The sequence below is a fragment of the Moschus berezovskii genome, chromosome 11 (assembly GCF_049115385.1).
Source record: "Moschus berezovskii isolate FMDL1 chromosome 11, NW_MosBer_1.0, whole genome shotgun sequence".
In the NCBI taxonomy this organism is placed as follows: Eukaryota; Metazoa; Chordata; class Mammalia; order Artiodactyla; family Moschidae; genus Moschus; species Moschus berezovskii.
In genome coordinates this window covers 79,108,893-79,132,243 of record NC_142470.1, presented here as the reverse complement: position 1 = coordinate 79,132,243, position 23,351 = coordinate 79,108,893, and the positions used below count along the sequence as shown (strand labels likewise).

General features: G+C 37.4%; 1 protein-coding gene across 1 annotated transcript in view; it reads right to left on the bottom strand.

Moving 5' to 3' along the window:
• Positions 1-23,350, bottom strand: part of PIGF (phosphatidylinositol glycan anchor biosynthesis class F) — a 33,971-nt gene extending 10,621 nt beyond the window's left edge. Inside the window, exons 1-5 of the mRNA XM_055399138.2 lie at positions 23,204-23,350; positions 20,869-21,117; positions 19,261-19,352; positions 17,787-17,903; positions 3,495-3,603 (exon numbers count right to left, since the gene is read on the bottom strand). Coding sequence (XP_055255113.2) covers positions 3,495-3,603; positions 17,787-17,903; positions 19,261-19,352; positions 20,869-21,096 — 546 coding nt within the window. The 5' untranslated portion in view covers positions 21,097-21,117; positions 23,204-23,350. The remainder of the gene's footprint in view (positions 1-3,494; positions 3,604-17,786; positions 17,904-19,260; positions 19,353-20,868; positions 21,118-23,203) is intronic.
• Between the last annotated feature and the right edge of the window lies 1 nt (position 23,351).

Genomic DNA, 23,351 nt, shown 5'->3' with positions numbered 1-23,351 from the left:
ATAAAAATCATATGATTATCTCAATAGATGCAGAGAAAGCCTTCGATAAAATTCAACATCCATTTATGATAAAAACCCTCCAGAAAGTGGGAATAGAAGGGACATACCTCAACATAATAAAAGCTATATATGACAAACCCACAGCAAACATTATCCTCAATGGTGAAAAACTGAAAGCATTTCCCCTAAAGTCAGGAACAAGACAAGGGTGCCCACTCTCACCACTACTATTCAACATAGTTCTGGAAGTTTTGGCTACAGCAATCAGAGCAGAAAAAGACATAAAAGGAATACAAATTGGAAAAGAAGAAGTAAAACTTTCACTGTTCGCTGATGACATGATCCTCTACACAGAAAACCCTAGAGACTCTACCAGAAAACTACTAGAGCTAATCAATGATTACAGTAACGTTGCAGGATATAAAATCAACACACAGAAATCCCTTGCATTCCTATACACTAATAATGAGAAAATAGAAAGAGAAATTAAGGAAACTATTCCATTCACTGTTGCAACGAAAAGAATTAAATACTTAGGAATATATCTACCTAAGGAAACAAAAGACTTGTACATAGAAAACTATAAAACACTACTGAAAGCAATCAAAGAGGACACTAATAGATGGAGAAATATACCATGTTCTTGGATTGGAAGAATAAATATTGTTAAAAATGAGTATACTACCCAAAATAATTTATACATTCAATGCAATCCCTATCAAGCTACCAAAGATATTTTTCACAGAACTAGAACAAATAATCTCACAATTTGTATGGAAATACAAAAAACCTCGAATAGCCAAAGCAATCTTGAGGAAGAAAAATGGAACTGGGGGAATTAACCTGCCGGACTTCAGGCTCTACTACAAAGCCACAGTCATCAAGACAGTATGGTACTGGCATAAAGACAGAAATATAGATCAATGGAACAAAATAGAAAGCCCAGAGATAAATCCACGCATCTATGGACACCTCATCTTTGACAAAGGAGGCAAGAATATAAAATGGAGAAAAGACAGTCTCTTTAACAAGTGGTGCTGGGAAAACTGGTCAGCCACTTGTAAAAGAATGAAACTAGAACACTTCCTAACACCATACACCAAAATAAACTCAAAATGGATTAGAGAGCTAAATGTAAGACCAGAAACTATAAAACTCCTAGAGGAGAACGTAGGCAAAACACTCTCCGACATAAATCACAGCAGGATCCTCCATGACCCACCTCCCAGAATATTGGAAATAAAAGCAAAAATAAACAAATGGGACCTAATTAAAATCAAAAGCTTCTGCACAGCAAAGGAAACTATAAGTAAGGTGAAAAGACAGCCTTCAGAATGGGAGAAAATAATAGCAAATGAAGGAACTGATAAAGGATTAATCTCCAAATTATACAAGCAGCTCCTGCAGCTCAATTCCAGAAAAATAAATGACCCAATCAAAAAATGGGCCAAAGAACTAAACAGAAATTTCTCCAAAGAAGACATAAAGATGGCTAACAAACACATGAAAAAATGCTCAACATCCCTCATAATCAGAGAGATGCAAATCAAAACCACAATGAGATACCATTTCACACCAGTCAGAATGGCTGCTATCCAAAAGTCTACATGCAATAAATGCTGGAGAGGATGTGGAGAGAAAGGAACCCTCTTACACTGTTGGTGGGAATGCAAACTAGTACAGCCACTATGGAGAACAGTGTGGAGATTCCTCAAAAAATTGGAAATAGAACTGCCATATGATCCAGCAATCGCACTCCTGGGCATACACACCGAGGAAACCAGAATTGAAAGAGACACGTGTACTCCAATGTTCATTGCAGCACTGTTTATAATAGCCAGGACATGGAAGCAACCTAGATGTCCAGCTGCAGACGAATGGATAAGAAAGCTTTGGTACATATACACAATGGAGTATTATTCAGCCATTAAAAAGAATACATTTGAATCAGTTCTAATGAGGTGGGTGAAACTGGAGCCTATTATACAGAGTGAAGTAAGCCAGAAAGAAAAACACCAATACAGTATACTAACACATATATATGGAATTTAGAAAGATGCAAATTATAACCCTGTATACGAGACAGCAAAAGAGACACAGATGTATAGAACAGTCTTTGGGACTCTATGGGAGAGGGTGAGGGTGGGATGATTTGGGAGAATGGCATCGAAACACGTATGTTGTCATATGTGAAACGAATCACTAGTTCAGGGTCAATGCATGTTATAGGATGCTCGGGGCTGACATGCGGGGATGACCCAGAGGGAGGATAAAGGGAGGAGGGAGGTGGGAGGGGGGTTCAGGAGGGGGAACTTATGTAAACCCGGGGCAAATTCATATCAATGTATGGCAAAACCAACCAATATAATATTGTAAAATAATTTGCCTCCAATAAAAAATAAATTAACTACAAAAAAAAAAAAAAGAAAAAGTTAAGGAGAAAACCGGACAAAACTGCAAGGATGCATGTTTTATGATAATTATGATAATAATAGTGAAAACCGTAAATAATCTAAATATCCATTCATGAGAAATTCAGATGGGATTTTACCCAAATTATACAGTATTACACCCATACAACTTTTCACTGACATGGAATGAGTTCCACAATACTGTTGAAGGGGAAAGAAACAGATTAAAAATAATATGTATACTATGAATAGTTATAAAGAGACTGCAAAGATTGTCACCAAAACACAAATGGGAGCTGCCTCTGGGTGGCTGGATATTTGATAATTTTTACTTACTTTATATAATTATTAGGACTGCTGAAGTTTTCTAAATAAATGTATACTGTCTTTGTAATCAAGAGAAAAATTCTCATTTTGGAAAAAGAAAAGTATATTTATTTTTTAATACTAAACTTGATTTGGGAGAAATTATCTTGATAATTAGAAACATCCTTTAAGATACAGATTAAAAGATCTTTATCATAACATTGTTTATAACAGTAAAATAGTAAAAATGGTAAATTATTATCTATAACTTAAATGATCAACAGCGAATTTGTTAAATTTTAGAATAACTATATTATAATGATTTACTACAAAGCCATTAAAAATTACGACAAAGATGTATCCATCACCAGCTCAGTGACCTTGGAAATATCACATGTCCTCTAGGTATAAATTTTCTCATCTATAAAATGCGGATAAAAAGAATACTTATGGTGCTTCACCTAGCTTAATAGCTATACCCTGCTGTGATAGAAAATGAAAAATCTGATGTTTTTAAGTTTCCTCTAATTTCACACTTATTTCAAAATCAACTTTGCTATATGTGAAAATAGTGCTGGAAGACAGAACCAGGCTAATCTGGATACCTGTAGCACTGAGGCCCCAATAAGTCACCCAGGTTACAGTGACAGAGGGAACCGACATCCCTACTTAACTGAACAATGAAACAATTTATATATACACTCATTGGCGTCATCAGTTTTACAAAACCTCATTGCACAAGCATTTACTTTGCTGCTTTAAGGAGTTGAAACCAACCTGCCATGGTCTTCCCCAATCCAGTGGAATAGGAAAGGCTCCAAGCCATATTCCTACAAAACTAGAAATTGTAGTGATCTGAAGACTATTCTCCCAAATGGACGTAACTCTGTAAAACACAAATATGTAAATCACTGGTGGAACAGATCTCAGCTGCTGGGAAAGCAAACGAATAACACACATTAAAACCATACATATGTAAGTGTTCTGTTCACTTCAAATAAGCATCTCAAATTGACACATAAATATTTGCCATGAATCATTAACAATTAATTGGCAAGAAGATATAAGTGGTTTTCAGCTGGAAAAGTAACATATATACATTCTGAAAGTCAAACAATACAAAAGAGTATTTGCAATGAATGCTAAGTGCCCCTCTCACCCTTATTATCAACTTTGGTTCCTTTTCCCAGAAATGACTATTACTAACATCCTTCCAGAAATATTTTATGCACACAAAACCACACAATTTTGTTTAGAATGATATATGCACATCTGCTTATATGCACACATGTATGTATAAACCCTTCAAAACAAACTCAAATGTACCATGTCATAAACACTGTTTTGCTGTGTATCTTCCCCTATTAACAGTTTTACTAGTATTCCATTGTCCCAAGGAAGCATCATTTATTCAACTAGTCCCTTATGGCACATTCCATTTAAGAAAATCAACTCTATTTGGTGGGGAAGGAGTAGAGAATGAGAACAAAATATTAGAAAAGATCCAATGCTTTGGCCTACAATTCTATTTATTAAATACACATCTTACAGTGTAAAGGTGGAAAGACATAATTCTGCCTGTCTCTTAGTAAGTCTTGGCTTCAGTCTGCCCCTAATGTGATCACTTAACTGGGTGGAATAAGAATCTCATTACAGTGGAGTAAACCACTCCCCCAAAACGCAGTAACTGGAGTCCAAACATTCAATTGTTTCAAATGCAGTGTTTAGTTATTCTGAAATTTATGAAAAGCAGTTTCTTCTGTTAGTGTGGTAAAGGGGGGAAACATTTGTTAGATGACTGCTTTAGAAACAGGCTAATTACTATACACAAAATGTACACTGAATTAAAACCATCCAGAACAAGTCAGTCCATAAACCAACATCCCATCACCTATCCATCTCATTACTACCTTTCCCTCACCTACATGAGTTAAGGACTTTGGCCTGTTTCTATTGAAAACTGGGGCTGGAAGAAGATTGGAGGCAATCCCCATACATCCAAATTTGTTGGGCTTACTTGTTCTTTTCTATTTTGTGTAACACTTAAAAATAAAAGTCAATTTCTTCAACTAACATTCAATAGAACAGAGATCTAATCCAGTCTTAAGAGGTGAAAAAACTAATGAGCTGAATGTAAAGACAGAATTGTACAATTCAGGCAATTTAAAGGTTTGCCTAAGGTAATTTTTTACTTTATGTCACTGAGAAATGTTGACTACCTTTCACCAAAACACACACTTCTTGGTATTGCAATGTGTAAAGTGATTTGCTGAGAGATCAGCAAAGTTGAGAGCAGAGTTTACTTTCTGCTAAGAAGAGTTTTGCTTTTTTTCTTTTTTTATGAAAGAGGAAGTTCAGCTGAATTTGGAAGAATGAGCAGTATTTGGTCTTGAAGAAATGAAGAAAAGATATACTATAGGTTAAAAGAACTTAAGTAAAATTGGTTGAGCCCAAGTGGAAGAATGGGTAACAATACTGGAAAAGTAGGTTAGAGTAGGATTTTTTTAAAAAAATAATGGCTTTATTGAATACAGTTTTTAAAAAAATGCTACAGAGAAACTTTTTCCAGCCATACGATCCACTTAAAGTGCACAATTCAATGTTTTTAGTATATTAACAGAATTGCACAATCATCACCCACAAAACAAAACCCTTTACATTAGCAGTCACTCCCAATTTCCCCTTCCCTCTAGAGAGATCACTAATCCACTTTCTGTCTCTATGGATTTGCCTATTCTGAACATTTCATGCAAATGAAATCAATGTGTGGTCTTCTGTGACTGGATTATTTCACTCAGCATTATTTCACTTTCCAAGGTTCATCAATTTTGTAGCACGTAAAAATGTCATTCCCTTTTATTGCCAAATATTTTGTTATACAGATATATCACATATTATTTTTTCTACACATTAGTTGATGGACACCTGAGTTGTTCTGACTTTTCGGCTATTACATTTAATGCTACTATAAACATTCATGTATAAGTTTTGTGTGGACATATGTTTTTCTTGGGGATACTAAGGAATAGACTTGTTGATAACTCTGTGCTTAACGTTTTGAGGAATTGCCAGACTATTGTCCAAAGCAGCTGAGCTATTTTATATTCCCATCAGCAGTGTATGTGGGTTCCAATTTCCAGATCCTTGCTAACACTTGCTACTTACTGATTATAGCCATCTTAGTGAGTGGTGAAATGGTATTTCATTGTGGTAGATTTAGGGTTAGGATTTTATAAAAGCCTTAAAAGTCAAATTTTTTAAGTCAAAAGAAGTCTCTGAAGGCTTTAAATCCAGTCAGCAATATGAGGTAAGTCTAATAAGACTTATGTACATGTCTAATGTAAGCTCCAAGTTCCTTGCGCTAAGGGGCAAGATCCATGCCATCACACTTTGTTTTTCATTGTTATAAGCACACTTGTGGTCATCTTATATTTGTTAACATAAGGGCAAATATCCAAGAGGTTGTCCTCTATTTTGTTTGTTTGATGTATGAAGAGTGTTTATGATCTTACGTACAACAAACGCAGAAAAAAATGGAACCAAGACCTAATTTAAAAATTAGAAGAAATCTGGAGCCTATCTTTTTAAAATTAAAAATTTATATTTATAAAAAATATATATAAATATCTTTAAAATCAAAGATCACCATTAGACTAATAATAACCCCTCTCTGATCCCTCCTCACTCCTGATTTCAGCTTCTAAAGCAGACAGTTTCAGCTCTTCACTGTTTCTTTCATGTACCTCATATTTAAAAGAACATACATGTATAGTTTTTCAAGACTTAGTTACTTTCTGTTCTCTACAGAGGAAGAAGAGGATTTAGAACTCTTCACCCACAAGCCTCCCATTCCCACATACACTTTCTCTATGACTCCTCATCCTCTTTGACGGTAATATCGCCTCCTCTCAGCTGTACCTACATTATGATGATTATGGAAATATTCATCACAGTTGAAGCACACAGCTAACCATAATTATACTTTCTTAGAGTAAAATTTTAATTTTCTTTGGATATTAAGAACGCCTCTCTTTTTTACTCTCCATTTGTTTACACATCTGTCACTAAGTCATTCTCAAATATTCCAAGGAAAGCAAACATCAGCTCTAATGCTCGTTGGTGCTCCCCCTCTCCAATCTCCCCCCCCCCTCTTTTGTGGGGACACCTCACCTGCTCTAAACTTGACTGCTTGCTGTCTAAGACTTAGGCGCAACTGTGTTCCTGTGAGTGCCCTACACCATCTCGTGAATTCCCCTTGCCTCTCTCAGGGCTGATGGGTCTCCATTTTCCTGACTTTCGAGACTTCTTCCATTTCCCCCTTTTTTTAAAGTACATCCTTTAACACATTCCTGAGAAAAGGTAGGGGGAAAACAAGATTTTAGAGATGTTTAAACTCTGACAGTGACTTTACTATAATTGTTGGCAATCACTTTGTCTCAGAATATTGAAGGCATTGCTCCATTGTTTTCTGATTCCTGCTTGAGTAGTTCAGAGCCATTTGGCTCCCAGTTCTCTGTAAGTAACATGTTCTCTACGCCCCCACCCTCCCACCATCCTCTCTGGGAGCCTCTAGAACCATCTCTTTATTTCTTGTTATCTAAAATTTCACATTAATATGTCTTGGAGTGGTTCTCTTCATCCATTATGCCAGAAATACACATGGGCTTTCTTAATTTAGACTGTCAGGTTTTTAGTTCTTGAAATTTTCATTTAAAGACTTGCCTTTTGATGCCCAGGTCCCTTAAGAATTTTGTTTTTCTTACTCTTTTGCTGGGGATAATATCATTATGAATTAATTCTCTAATCTTACTTTTTAACTCATTTCCCATATCTTTGCCCTTTTGTTTGACTAAAGGGTCTTTTCAACTTTGTCCCTACTTCTGTTGACTTTTTTAATTCCCAAGCAGCTTTCTTCTCTGAATATTCCTTTTGATTACCTCCTGTTCATGTTTATGGATATAAAAATATATATATATTTTAAAGTTATCTTCTGGTTCTTACACTGCTTTTATTTCCACTGAGTTTCTTTTTTGTTGTTTGCATTTCTGGTTTTCAGCTTAGAGGTGTTCTTCAAATGTCTAGTGATTCTTCAGTTACCATTCTACTTAAATGTAAAACACTATATATGAAATTTCCAGAAAAGGCAAATTTATAGAGACAGAAAGTGCTTTAGTGATTGCCTGGGATGGAGAGTAAGCAGGTGGGTGGGAGAGACCGGTGGGAATGGAGAACGACTGTTAACAGGTATTTCTTCTGGGGTGATGAAATGTACTTAGATTGTGCTGATGGTTACAAAACAGTATCTATACAAAAAAACTATCGAGTTATACATTTTATTGCTTTATTTTTTGGCCATTATGTGGGATCTTAGTTACCCAACCAGGGATTGAACTTCTGTCCCCTGCAGTGGAAGCGTGGAGTCTTAACCACCGGACCACCAGGGAAGTCCCCTTGAATTGTACACTTTAAATGGGTGAGTTTTGTGGCTTGAAGTTATATCTCAATAATGTGCTTTTTAAAAAGACAACAAAAAAGTGAAACTCTAAACAGCTGGCTGGCTGATCACTGTACACAAGTAGCATGATTCAACTGATGGGCTTCACTGCTCCAGGAACTGGGTAGGAACCCTGCCTGTTAAGAGAAATCTCAAATGTCAGTATCTACAGGTGTTTTGTTTGGTACCATTTGTTTCAGAGAGAAATCATTTCAGTATTCTGCCTAGATGGAATAAGCCTGGGTGTCAGTGTTCTGGGCCCAGAAGATAAAAAGGACTAGGCATAAGCTAAAGACTCATTGCTTAGTATGTAGAATTTTGTTTAAGCCTTCCTTAAGAGGTTGTAGTAACTAGGCTCAGGATCTGGGGGTAGCCAGAGTGGTTGGGGGTGCATCTTTCTCCATCTTCCCTTCACCCGCTGTATAACTTCCATTACTATGATATCTCTACAGTATTTTTATTCTGTTCTGAACTCCATTCAATTATTTCTTGATATAGTAACCCCCTTATATACGTACTCAGTAATTCCTTCATCTGGGGAAACTGTCTTCTATCATATCTTTGAATTATTTTTTGCTTTGTATTTTAGGGGTACTAACTTTTCTTAAGTTGACCTCCTTTGTATGTTCTCTATATTTATCATTTCTTTTCTAATTGCTTTATTCTTTCCAACCCCCGTTAGCCTTCATTCATTTTGATTAGCTCAAACCTTTCTTGCTGCTACAACTTGATTTTCTAATTTATCTATGTTTCTAATTTATGATCTAATAGTATGATCTGGATTTCATTAATTTTTCAATTTCCTTCTCCACCTCATTTTCTTTAATTATCTCATCTTTGAGCTCTTATTTTATTGCATTAATATCCTTAATAACAGTTTTTTCTGTGGTAAACTATGTGGAGCTTGTTTTTGTTCCTTGGGTAGTATTTTCTTCCAGGCTAAGTTCCTTATCTTCTACACGCCTTTTTCTTCTTCTATAGTTTGTTTTTAGGCATTGTCAGACCATTTCTTTTCAACTTGCACATACTTCATATGGTCAGGCTGCCCAAACTACCCATTTGCTGGGATAAAATGAATGCGTTATTTGAAGTTGCCTTCCCATCTTAACCAACATCAATCTTTCATGTCTTGAAGTTGCATTTTGAGGATTGGATGTTCTTTTCTATCAAATTTTCGGTGCCATGAGGCAGAAGGAAAGAATGGTGGCAGAGAGCCAAGGCAAGGGAAATGGTGTCTTTGCGATATAATCAGAAATATTCAGCTGAAATTTAATGAATGGAGGTTCTACAAATTTAAAAAAATTTTTTTGACCAGGGCTTATGCATTCCATTAGGAATCAGATGAACCTATAGTAGAACAGTCTGCTTCCTGGGTAAAACCCAGCAGGCGGCAGCCCTGGGAGACTGATAAAGAGTATAAACAGCACTGATGGGGATTCAGGGAAACTGGCACTCTGTTGAGGTGTATTATGTTTGTGTGTGTGAGTTTTGATGATGATGTGTGTGCTCAGTTGTGTGATGTGAGGTCAGATGTGCTCAGATGATGTGTACAACTCTTTGCAACCCCATGGACTGTAGCCCGCCAGCCTCCACTGTCCATGGAATTTTCCAGGCAAGAATACTGGAGTGGGTTGCCACTTCCTACTCCAGGGGGCCTTCCCAACCCAGGTATTGAACCTGGGTCTCCTGCACTGGCAGGCAATTCTTTACCACTTAATAAAGTATATATATGTGTGTGTATATATATTTCAAATTAGAATTTTAATTTGGTGATGTCTATCAACTTCTTTTGACCTAGGAATTTAACTCCAGAAATCTGGTATACAGAAATCAGTGTACAAGTATACAAAATTATATGGTACAAAGATGTTCATAACAACATTATTTATATCATTAAAATTTGATAATAACCCTCAATAGGAAATTAGTTAAATCATGGTACATGGAATACTTATAATGATGATTAGTTGCCAACATTCATCTCATCTCGGATGAGTAGGCTAATTAAATCATGGTGATCCCATTCTTTCCCAATGATTAGTTTAGGAAGATTTAAGGAGAGAAGTTGCTGCCATTTCCCTGCTGCTGCTGCTGCTAAGTCGCTTCAGTCGTGTCCGACTCTTGCAACCCCACTGACGGCAGCCCACCAGGCTTCCCCGTCCCTGGGATCCTCCAGGCAAGAACACTGGAATGGGCTGACGTTTCCTTCTCCAACGCGTGAAAGTGAAGTCTCTCAGTCGCGACCCCAAGGACTGCAGCCCACCAGGCTCCTCCGTCCATGGGATTTTCCAGGCAAGAGTACTGGAGTGGGGTGCCATTGCCTTCTCCCGCCATTTCCCTACCAGCCCAATAAGTGAAAAGCAAAGCAAATTATAAAGCAGTGACTAGTAAAACCAGTTAAATTACATATATTTTTGCACAGATAAAATCTGGAACATACAAAATCTGTTAGTAACGGCTGTTCTTTACATAGCATTCTAAGATCTTTAACTTTTGATGTTTTTCTATTATTTGAATTTTTATAATATTCTTTTGTAAAAAACAAAAAGCATAAATTCCTTTCTAGTCACTGATTTATAGCAGCACTGACATTGATTTATTTTCATTTTATAAATTTCCATAATAAAGCCACTGGAATTCAATGGTTAATGGCTAATTTCTTCATAGTTAAGTTTTATATCTATATTTACACACATATATGATTGAGAATAGAATACGTAGTGCACTATTCTGCAAACAAACTTAAAAGTGACTAAATATTACAGATCAGTCTTCATGACAGTGAGTTCTAAGTAAATGTCCACATTATTTGACTCCACTGAAATTCATTTTATCAAATCTTAATTGAAATAAGTAAACCATTTCAAATACCTACTATCTATGTTCCAGACACTGTATCAGTTATCTGAAATAGTTAATAATAAATACTATGGCTCAGACAGGTTGTCATTAAAACAGTGCTTGTTTAGACGGAGTTGATCTTTTTAACTGTTGATCTCTAAAAAACAGGCACTAAACAACTCCTCCTAGTGGCTAAAGATATTTACAGAAGTCTTACATAACCTTTTCCCTTCCCCCGCTGAATAAATATTAAAACCAATGCCTCACTGCTACTAAATTTTTGTACCCACAGTAAGACTAAATTACCTAATTTTAATACATATAAAAATTGGTCATTCACCATCCTTTCACTTTTAATGTCCACAGTGGTGTTTTCAATATAAAGTCCATTTCAACACAAATATGGCAAAAAGAGGCCTATTGTTTTCGCTATATGGCTTATAGGCTGTCTTTACCTTGGCAAGATAATCACAGATTCAGGAACGTATTCAGAAATTAAATTTTTTCATTTCATGAAAAGTGATCAAATTCTGAAACATTCAAATAAAAGCATAAAATAAACTGATAAAAGAAAAAGCAAACTTGAATGAAAAATATAGGATGAAGATAGTCAAATTATTATTTTCCTTTGTAAGGAATTCAATGGATGGGAAAAAAAAAAAAAGGCCCCACAATAATTACAACACCAAAGCAACAAATTGAAGTAAACTAGTACAAATTGAGTATATTCAGTAATAAAGTATAACAAAAAGGAGTTGCTAGAATTTTTTAGGGAACCAAATGACTTTTCTATCTTCAAGCTTCTTTAAAATAGCTTTCTTTAAAAAAAAAATGTACAATAACTTTACATGACTTTAAGAAAAAGTCTTGTTAAAACAGTGTCATTTAATTACATATTCAATCTGAATAGTGTCAGAACTGGCCCTTTACTCTTGGGATGAATCGCTTACATAGTTCTCAAATTCAGAGCTTCAGTGTCTTCAGTCTTTATTTGAGTATCATCCACTCAGTGTTACACATGCAAATAAATACACTAAAAATTAGGATATAATGATATTTCACTTAAAATAGTACAAAATATAAATTCAATACTGAACAAGATGTCAGCCCAATTCAAAGCTGAGCTATTCATACAGAACACCTGAATCAGTTATATTTCAAAAATAATACAAGGGCCAACTTTAAATAAGCAAAACAAAAGGAAAAAAAACTACTACTCTATTATGTTTTGTATACTAAAACACAGGATGAATGATAACAATTTAAAGTTCTAAAATCTTCAATCAGTACTTTAAGGTATTTTAAATACTTTCAGTGAATTAGAACTATAGCATAAGTACTTCAAATCAGAACTTTAATTTCTGTTGAAAATGATTACTGGATAGGAAGAAAACTATTATTCATATGTTCTATATAACCTCTTTAAATTATGATAATATTTTAAATTAAAATTGTGACTCAATATAAATAATGTTAATATATTCAAATAATTTCAAAATAACACACAAGTCATTGTTTTTCCTAGGTATTTCATACTATCACTGCAGAACCACCAGATCTTTGAATTTTTAAAATTTTTTGCATAAAAGTGAACATTTAAGGCTGCTGCTGCTGCTGCTAAGTCACTTCAGTCGTGTCCGACTCTGTGTGACCCCATAGACGGAAGCCCACCAGGCTCCCCCGTCCCTGGGATTCTACAGGCAAGAACACTGGAGTGGCTTGCCATTGCCTTCTCCGCATTTAAGGCTAACTCTAACATTAAACAAGTTACTGTATCAGATTATTTCCTACCTCATTCAAAACTGGACATGTGACATATTTATACTAAATCCTTGAAGTGGGATAAAAATGATAGGGAAGTGATAGGAGGAAACTGCAATATCACTAATGTATGGTAGAGACATGAAGACTTAAGTTCCCCACAACAAAGTTCAAATCAACTTTACATTAAATGTACTGTAAAAACCATTCCTCCTTCCCTGTGGTTGTCTATGCTCAGCACACCTTGGCCTGTTACCTAAACCAAGAAACTAAGACAAATGGCAGTCAGGATTGGGAGTCTGAAGTATAAAAATGTCTCCTGACAACTGTTAATCCAGTTGACAAACATTTCTTGAGCACTTACTATTTCATAATCTCACTCAGCTCTCAGCTTGGGAGGGGCAATACAGGGGTAGGCAGTTAAGAGGTACAAACTATCATGTACAAAACAAGCTACAAGGATATATTGTACAACAAGGGGGAATAAACCAATATTTTATAATAACTGCAAATGGAGTATAACCTTTAAAAATTGTGAATCACTATACTGTAACTTGTAACATATAACATATAATACAACTATACTTCAAAAAAATTAATTATCAAAAGAAAGAGGCTCAGAAAATGTCTATATAATAAGTTCATGATAAATTACTAACAGAAACTAAGAATGGTTACTGTTTCCCTTCAGTTTTAAAGTCTTTTTTCAATTTTAAAATATTAGGAATTTATATATATTTAGTCAGTTCTGCTATAATGTTTGTTTTGAAAATTTGAATTTATTCCAATTTGATTGATATATCAAAGAACAATAGGAGTGATTGTCTGTGAGAAACACTGAGTGAACACAAAAACTGCACCCAGCTGAACTGAGCAGCGTATGAATACATAAAACACGCACACCCCTCAAATATCTAGCAGTTAACTAAGACAGTGTTATACTGGCGTCAGGATATACATTAATGGAATAAGAGCTGAAAGTCCAGAAATGGAATCATGTGCTATGATCAACTGATTTTCAACAGAGGTGTCAAGATCACTCAGAGGGATAAACGGCTTTTCAACAAAAGATGTTAGGACACCTGGGAAGTCACGTGCAAAAGAATAAAGTGGGAGACCCTTACTTCACACCATACACAAAAACTAACACAAAATGGATCAAAGACCCAAATTTAAGAATTAAAATTAGAAAGCTCTTAGAAGGAAACACAGGAGTAAATCTTCAACACCTTGGATTTGGCCATGATTTCTTAGATATGACTCTAAAAGTACAAGCAACCAAAGAAAAAAATAAATTAGATTTCATGAAAATTAAAACCTTTGTGTCTCAAAGAACACTATCATGGAAGTGAAAAAACAACAGACAGAAAGAGTAAATAATATTTGCAAATCATACATCTGATAAAGGACTTATATCCAGAATACATAAAGAACTCTAACAATAATAAAAACATAAAAAACTCAATTGAAAAATAAGCAAATGCTCTAAAGAGATATTTCTTCAAGGAAAACATATAACAGCCAATAGGAGCGGGAAAAGATGCTTGACCTCACTAGTCAAAGGGAAATACAAATAAAAAACACAAAGAGATAATACTTCACACCCATAAGGATGGCAATAATTAAAAAGTCAAATACTAATAACTGTTGGTGAGGATGTAGGGGGATTGGTGCCCTCACACACTGCTATGGACATGTAAAATGGAACAGCCACATTGAAAAAGTCTGGCAGTTAGTTGTTCAAATGATTAAATGTGGAGTTACCATATGACCCAACAACTCCACTCCTCAGCATATACTCAAGTAAAACAAAAACGTTTATCCATATGTGTTTCTTATCTTGCTCTTTGAATCATTCTGCAATGTATATCAAATCACTTTAAATATGTATAATTTTATATCATCAACTATTCCTCAGTGAAGTTTAAAAACATAAAATAAAAAACTGTTTCATATTTAAAAATATATCCACACAAAAACCTGCACACAGACTCCTTCAGCAACTTTTTCAGAATAGGAAAAAGAGGAAACTCAGATGTCTATCAGCTGATGAATGGATAAACAAAATGTGGTACATATCCATCCTTATTATTCAACCATAGAAAGGAATACAGTATTAACACTTACTACAACTGGCTCAGTAGTAAAGAACTGCCAGCCAAGCAAGAGACAGGGTTCGAACCCTGGGCAGGGAAGATACCCTGGAGAAGAAAACGGCAACCCACTCCAGAATTCTTGTCTGGGAAATCCCCTAGACAGAGCAGCCTGGCAGGCTGGAGTCCATGGGGTTGCAAAAGAGTCAGACATGACTTAACAACATGCTACAACATGGATAAACCTCAAAAATATCATGATAAATGAAAAAGCCAATCACAAAAGATCACATATTATATGATTCCATTGTTATGAAATGTCCAAAACAGGCAAATACAGACAGTAAATAGATTAGTGGTTGCTTAGGGCTTGTTCAGGTGCTAAGTCTCCGCAACCCATGCTGTATCCCACCAGGCTCCTCTGTCCATGGAATTTCCCTGGCAAGAATACTGGAGTGGGTTGCCATTTCCTTCTCCAGGGTGCTTACAGTTGTCTAGGGGAGAGGAATAAGGGAATTATAGCCAAAGGATACAGTTTCTTTTTCAGGTGATGAAAATATTCAAAACCGACATATCTGTTGCACATATCTTTGAATACATTAAAAATTACTGAATTGGACACTATATAGGTGACATATATGGTGTCTGAATTATATCTCCATACTGTTAAAAAAAAAACCCGTCTCCCAGCTGTCTCAGTTCCCCTCAAATATCTGAGCTACAACTTCCACCATCTGCCTTAACTTTTCAACAACCCTCCTTACAAGAGGCAACCCCTCCCACATCTACTTCCAAAAGCAAATTTCAGGTTTAGTCCAAGAAAAAGTGACAAACTTACTACAATATTTATGTGTTTCTTAGCCATTAAACACGTTTTAAACTGCCCTATCATTTTTATTAAGTTCCTACTTTTTTAATGAATCCACCTGCCAATGCAAGAGACACAGATTCAATCCCAGGACTGGGAAGATCCCCTGAAGGAGGATATGGCAACCCACTCCAGTATTCTTGCCTGGAGAGTCCCCATGGACAGAGGAGCATGGTGGACTACAGTCCACGGCATCACAAAGAGTCAGACACAACTGAACACGCGTGCACATGCCCTTCTGAATTCTGAGTATCTTTTATGATGTGTTACTGATGCAGTTTCTGAGTGTTGCACCTCAATCCCATTTTCTTCACAAGCTCTGTGTTTCTTGCTGCTTAGTTTTCTATAATGCGAGGATTTTTAGATATGCATATGCCATCATATAGCAGAACTGACTGTACAATCAGATGACAATATCACCCCAAATGCACCATCAGTACTATCATCAGAAACCGAAATCAAAGCTGCATAAATCACCAATCCAAACCAATAAGATTTCAACTGATTTTCCCTGTTTAAAATTTTCAAACTAAAATGCTAAAAGAAATCAATGCTATCTGGAATACTATGGTAATGATCTGGGAAAAGGTATTCAATGGTGATACACTTGTTTTCTAGAGACTTTATGAACACTAGAAGATGGTCCTGAAGGGGAACAAACAGTATGCATTTGAGAAGGAAAAAGTCAGTAATGTATGGAGTCTAGGCACGTATCTGCTCTACTTGGGCTGTTCTCTTCCAAATCACACAAAAATACCACATTCATTTCAGTTGCTATGATTTCACGCATTCCTCTAGCACGCAGTGTCTCCCCTTTCCCCTTAATCTCACCAAATCTCTTACTCCTGATCCAAGTCTTTCACAGATCATCCCCATTCCAGCTCACCCTTAAGGGATCTCCCCCGTTACCGAGTTCCTAAAACTTCACTGTTTACACAAATTTAGTCTTATGTTTTTGCTCGTCTCATCCCTGCCCCTCGAATATCCAAGCCCCTCAGGGAGAGAATCAGCTGATTCAGATTCCACAAACTCTGTACAAACTCTACAGAGTTAAGGCTCAAAAAGGTTTTGTTGCTGGATAATAAACAGGACAAAATCATGGGTACCAACTAACTTCTAGTTTTCTTAGTTATGACTCAACAATTTCTGATACAAGTGATTTCAATGCTTTTTAAGAAGCTAAAATTTTAACTGAGTGATGCTAAAAATACATACAGCTGCTAAGGGAATCGGAGAAGGCAATGGCAAGCCACTCCAGTACTATTGCCTAGAAAATCCCATGGATGGAGGAGCCTGGTAGGCTGCAGTCCATGGGGTCGCTAAGGGTCGGACACGACTGAGCGACTTCACTTTCACTTTCACACACTGGAGAAGGAAATGGCAACCCACTCCAGTGTTCTTGCCTGGAGAATCCCAGGGACGGGGGAGCCTGGTGGGCTTCCGTCGATGGGGTCACACAGAGTCGGACACGACTGAAGTGACTTAGCAGCAGCAGCTAAGGAAATAAAATCCTGTAAGACCTGCACTTGGATGTCTCACCACAGAAGAGGGTGAACAGGAAACTATGGCTGTTAACACTAAACATTTTTTGCTAATGAATGCCAATTCTACATTATAAGATGTATGGAAGCAATTTTATCTGCAGCAATTTTATCACAGTGACAAAGTGTCCCCGAGGAGTGTTTCCAAAGTTTTCTTCCGGTAGCAGTTTTCTTTTTCACACAAAAGACTAAAGTGAAATTCTACCATACAGGGGGGAAAAAAAGCAGAGCTGATCATGCTAAAGTGGAGGGAGAGGCCTATAGTTCTGCCTGCCTGGGTCCCCCTCAAGTGCACACAACCCTTCCCTGGTCCCAGTCCCCAGCTGCAGTGGGCCCGGAAGGCATCCCTGAGAACCATCCAGGGCTGAGAAACAGTTGCCCTGAATAGAAAAGTACGTCGGTAGTTAATACTAACTAGTTAGCTTCTTTTTAATACTTCAAACATCTCTACAATATAAAATTAGAACTTACCCATTTCTACTGAAAATTCTTAGCCAGGCTTTCCAGTTTGGTCCTAACAAACATAAACAAGGCACAGTAGTAAAAGTGGACAAAATAACCGCAAGTGAAAATGTTTCCAATACCAACCTAGAAAGAAGAAAACCTTCATTAGCTTTTTAAGAAGTGTTAAATGTGCATGTGCACATTTTGTGTCATTTTCATTTAAACAGATTTAATAATATAAACCTACTGTCTTACCAAAATGATGACTATAAAACATGTTACTAATGAAATGCAAACTATAAAAAACAATCTAGCAGATATCTGGCTCTAACTATAGAGTTCAGAAGTGTTAAATGCCCCGTGACACTGAAACTGTCCATTGCAAGAAAACCCACTTCCAGATCATCACCTTTTTCCTCAACAGTCTCTGGAACTTTCTATGCAACCAGTGGTTCAATTTAGCTTATACTGGAACCATGTGAAGAACTGGTAAACTAGTTTCTGACTAAGGCCTGAGAATTTGCATTCTGATAAAATGCTGATACTGTTGGTTTTAGAACCATGCTTGGAGAACCACTGCTCCAGATATTCACTCTACTCTAAATGGATTAGACAGAAAACTACCATTTCCTGTTACAAAGGTCTTGTCCCCCCCTCTAGAAAATAATTTATTGTGCGTACATATAACCAGATACACACACACAAATATATACACACACAGCTATGTGTGTGTATGTGTATTACATCACTCATTTCACCATGATCATTTATCACTGCTAAGCTGAACCTTCTTCAACTACCGTGCGCGTAAGACATATTCATGAATCTGCCTTTCACTAATTTAAAATTTTTCAGTTTAGAAAAGGTATTCAGTCAGATTTTATCTTTCAACTATAAACATTAGCTTATTATGTAATTAAATACAGCAATCTGCTGCTGCTGCTGCTAGGTTGCTTCAGTTGTGTCCGACTCTGTGCGACCCCATAGATGGCAGCCCACCAGGCACCTCCATCCATGGGATTTTCCAGGCAAGAGTACTGGAGCGGGGTGCCACTGCCTTCTCCAATACAGCAACCTACTGACTTTTAAGAAAATAAACTTTTCGAGCAGTTTAGAATCACATTTACTAGGAATTGATATGCTGTTTATAACTAATTTATATATATCATTATAATCAGTTTCCTTAGAGGTTCTAAGGAATTATGATTACCAGTATCATACAGTTACTGGTATAGGACAATTTCTCATGTACCTCCCTCCTCAGGCAACTGGGTAACAGAAGGCTAGGTAATAGGAACATTTAGTGAATTAAGTTATTTCACTGTCTTTAAAAAAAAAAAATAATAACACTGGCAAGGAAGGGCAATGATGTCAGTACCCTTCTGTGATCCATTAACTGAACACACCATTTTTTTCTCTAATCACCAACAGAATCAGCATTTGGTTTTACAAATGACTGTTTTAAAACATAATTGGCTTAAGGTACACATTTCAGACTTACTCTATTAGTGGTGCTCCATACAGAACAAAAACTACATGAAAGAAGAAACAAGACGTAAGAAAGTAGATACAGCATTTCAAAAATCTGGTTACCTGAAAAAAGAAATGAACAATTTAAAGAATCAAGAGTGCCTGACGGACAGCAGATACTTTGAATTTTATCTACAAATACAACTTGGTCCCACATTGAGTGGTACAGGGGACTATTCTTTGGATTTGCTCCTGAAGTCAGATCACATACGCTTTGCACAATACTTTTAAAAAGCCTAAAAGATGAGAATCGACCCCCATATTCCACACACCTAACCAACAGCAGAGTCAGAAAACATTTCTGTTCCTCTGCTATGTACTGACTTATGGAGTTAAACAGTTATTTATGAAATATTTACCAATAAGAGTGCTAGGATACACAAAAAAACAGTCCTTATTGTGTGATAATGTTACACGTGAAATACAGAAAATAACAACTATAATAAATCTCTCTCATTTTAAAACAAAATTCCTAGAAAAACTGGACAAAAAATTACAATATTAAATAATTCCCCAAATCATATTTATGTTACTATTAAAAAGACCTGCAAGTTTGAAAATCAGATGGTGGGACCTACTTGACTTCAAGAAGATCTAACAGTAAAACACACAATGAACTTCTTATATCAAAGGGCAGTAAACATGTTTTAAATTACTGAATAATGTTCAGTGAGGACTTTTCAAATAATAGTCGTGTTCAGTTCAGTTCAGTCGCTCAGTCGTGTCCGACTCTTTGCGACCCCATGAATCACAGCACACCAGGCCTCCCTGTCCATCACCAACTCCCGGAGTACACTCAAACTCATGTCCGTCGAGTCGGTGATGCCATCCAGCCATCTCATTCTCTGTCATCCCCGTCTCCTCCTACCCCCAATCCCTCCCAGCATCAGAGTCTTTTCCAGTGAGTGAACTCGTCGCATGAGGTGGCCAAAGTATTGGAGTTTCAGCTTTAGCATCAGTCCTTCCAATGAACACCCAGGTCTGATCTCCCTTAGGATGGACTGGTTGGATCTCCTTGCAGTCCAAGGGACTCTCAAGAGTCCTCCAGCACCACAGTTCAAAAGCATCAATTCTTCGGCGATCAGCTTTCTTCACAGTCCAACTCTCACACTGTAGTAAATATTCCAGAAAACAGATTCCAATATCTGAAACTTCAACTTCTATTTAGTCAAGGAAGGCCATGTTTGAAACAAGAGCTACCAAGGTGGCTTATTTTATAATGTCTAAAAAACCCATCGCGTCTTTCAGAAATGCAAAAGATGCATGAAAATAAACTGAAATGTCTTATAAGGTTTAAAGGTGCAATTGCTACATGTTTTTATCTTCATCATGTTTTATGATGACATAAAACATGACTATATAGGTTCACAATGCTATGATATCCGATGAACTCATGGCAAGAATCTATCAAACATTATGGACAATCTTTCAGCAAGCAAACACTACTGATTTGGGGGGAAAATATCAGCTTCTTTATTTACTGTAAATAGCCTAATAAGTGCTTGACTAATACTTTATCCTTCCAGTAAAAGAAAAATTACCTACATCTAAAAATCATTTATCAAGAAATAAGCCTTACCTTGTATGATAATGAACTTCTTTTAGAAGACACATTTGGTTTCACTACTAAATACAATACTAAATTCACGGCAGTTACAGAAACAGAACAGATGCATAACCATGTCAAGTGTGTCTCCAATATTGAGAAGTTCTCCAAGAAGAATGATGGAATGAAGATGCTTAGGATAATTGAAAATATGCATAAAAGATGGGTATACAGTAGTTTCTTGATGTCAGTATCTTTCATGGTGTTTTCTTGAGTGGCTATCTAATGAAAAACAAATTAAGAAAAGAGCACAGACAATAATGACTTTTTGCATTGTCCTAAATGCTTCCACGTCTAAAAATAAGCCATGAACCAAAGTCAGTTTTCTATGGGCAAAACTGTCTAAGTGCTAGAATACAGGGAGATGCATATGTGGAAATATACATGTAGACTAATATGGTACAAACTGTTCTCACAGACTAAAAAAGGACACATTAATTTCTTAAATATTTGTGTTTAGTTTCTGCAACATGGTCATGTGCTAGGACTATTTAAGCAATCCATTGTATTTTTCCTTTCCTTTTTTTCTTTGCCAAAATCAGAGGTGAAAACAAAGGGCACAGGGTAATAACTTGCCCTTCTGGAATTATAAGCTATGCCTTCTAGGAACCCCATAATATACTTTGGCTGAACTGTTGGCATTTTTTATCATTATGGACCTTTGTCTAACATCACAGTAGTTCACATTTTCTGGCAAATGCCAAGTAACACCAGGTACACACTGGAATACTCAAATGGTGGCCAGTGTTATCAAGAGCCTTCAAAGAACATTATGCTAAACCAAGAAATCCCAGTGCTGCAAAAATACCAAAATGGCAATGTAGGAAGAAAAATATTTACTTTCTTTCTATAAAGCACATATTTGATGTACGTACATATTTACAAATTACCTAACAGAGAGCTTATACATGGTATGGACTGATGTTAAGTAAGGAGTTTATTATAGTCCACAGGTTACACTGTGGTGAACAGTCCAGAAAAAATTATATGTACATACATATAGATATGGACAATGTGCTCATTCACGCAGTTGTGTCCGATTCTTTGCGACCCCACAGACTGTAGCCTTCCAGGTTTCTCTGTCCAAGGGATTGTTCCGGCCAGAACTGAACTCAGGTCTCCTGAGTTTCCTGCTTTGCAGACAGATTCTTTACCACTATGGAGAAGGAAATGGCAACCCACTCCAGTATTGTTGCCCAGAAAATCCCATGGATAGAAGAGTATGGCGGGCTATAGTCCACAGGGTTTCAGAGAGTCGAACAGGACTGAGTGACTGAGCACTCTACCTACCACTGAGCCACCAGGGAAGCCTATATATATGTGTGTGTGTGTCTATAAAACACACACACACACACAAGGCAACCACTAGGGCAAAAGGGCGAATCAACACCTTATCCCAACATTCTCATTAATTCACACTATACTTTTCAAAGACAAATATTAGTACTTTACTGATAAGGAAACAGGCTAAAACAGATTAAGAAATACTCCAAGGTCTCAAGCTCTCAAGTGCTAAAGCCATTTCAACCCTAGCCTCGCTGATATATACGCACCAAAGGGCACCAAGGTGTCGAGAAGAGAATGAATGGCAAGAAAGGAAATGTTTCTCACAGGTGCTACGCTCAGCGGAGGGGCGGGGAGGGAAATCTAGAATATATTCTCTCAATAGACAACCCTTCAGATATATTTCTGGGCCACCCTCGGAATCCCAACTGACCGAGCAGATCTGTACCTAAGACAGAGAGCAGTACCCAAACTCAGATGGCTTGAGGAATGGTGAATGAACAAAGAGTTGGTCCAGTGCTGCCCTTCTGAGAAACCAGCCCTGTGCTAGGTCCTGGCCAGCCGAGGACGACTCTGGTCAGGTGCCCTCTCAGGTGGCCAGGAACCCGGCATCCGCAGTCAGACCTGACCCAGGCCCTCCAGCCTTGCACAGGTAGAGAATGCCCTTCTGAGCGACTCCCAGAGGAGCCTTGGCGGAACATTAACCTGCAGCTTCATCCCAAATTGTATCGCTCTGGACTCTGCCTAAGCCTGCCTCAGCCGACCGGAGTGTGGGCTGCGAGGGACGAGCTGAGAAGCATAATCAAAGAACACAGACGTGGAAACCAAGAGAAACCGAGGTACAGACACAGAAAGACGTATCCGAAAGAGGCCGGTCCATCAGGGTAACGCCGGAAGGGCGGCGCTCGAGGGGCAAGCAGGCGCCAGTTGGCCGGGGACAGAGATTTCCGGCCAGCTGGGCAGTTGGCGAAAGTGGCTTGCAGCCTCGGGAGGCTCGCATGCGGGGTAGTTCGGCTGGGCTTACCTAGCTCTCCCGCCCGCGGAACGGAAGGGAGGGTTACTACCTCCCACCATCAGGTGCCACTCACTGCCCTGAGTCTCGCGCAGGCGCAGTCTGTGGGGCGGAGACCCAAGGCCTCACAGCCAATCGCAGAAGTGGAGGGGCGGACCAA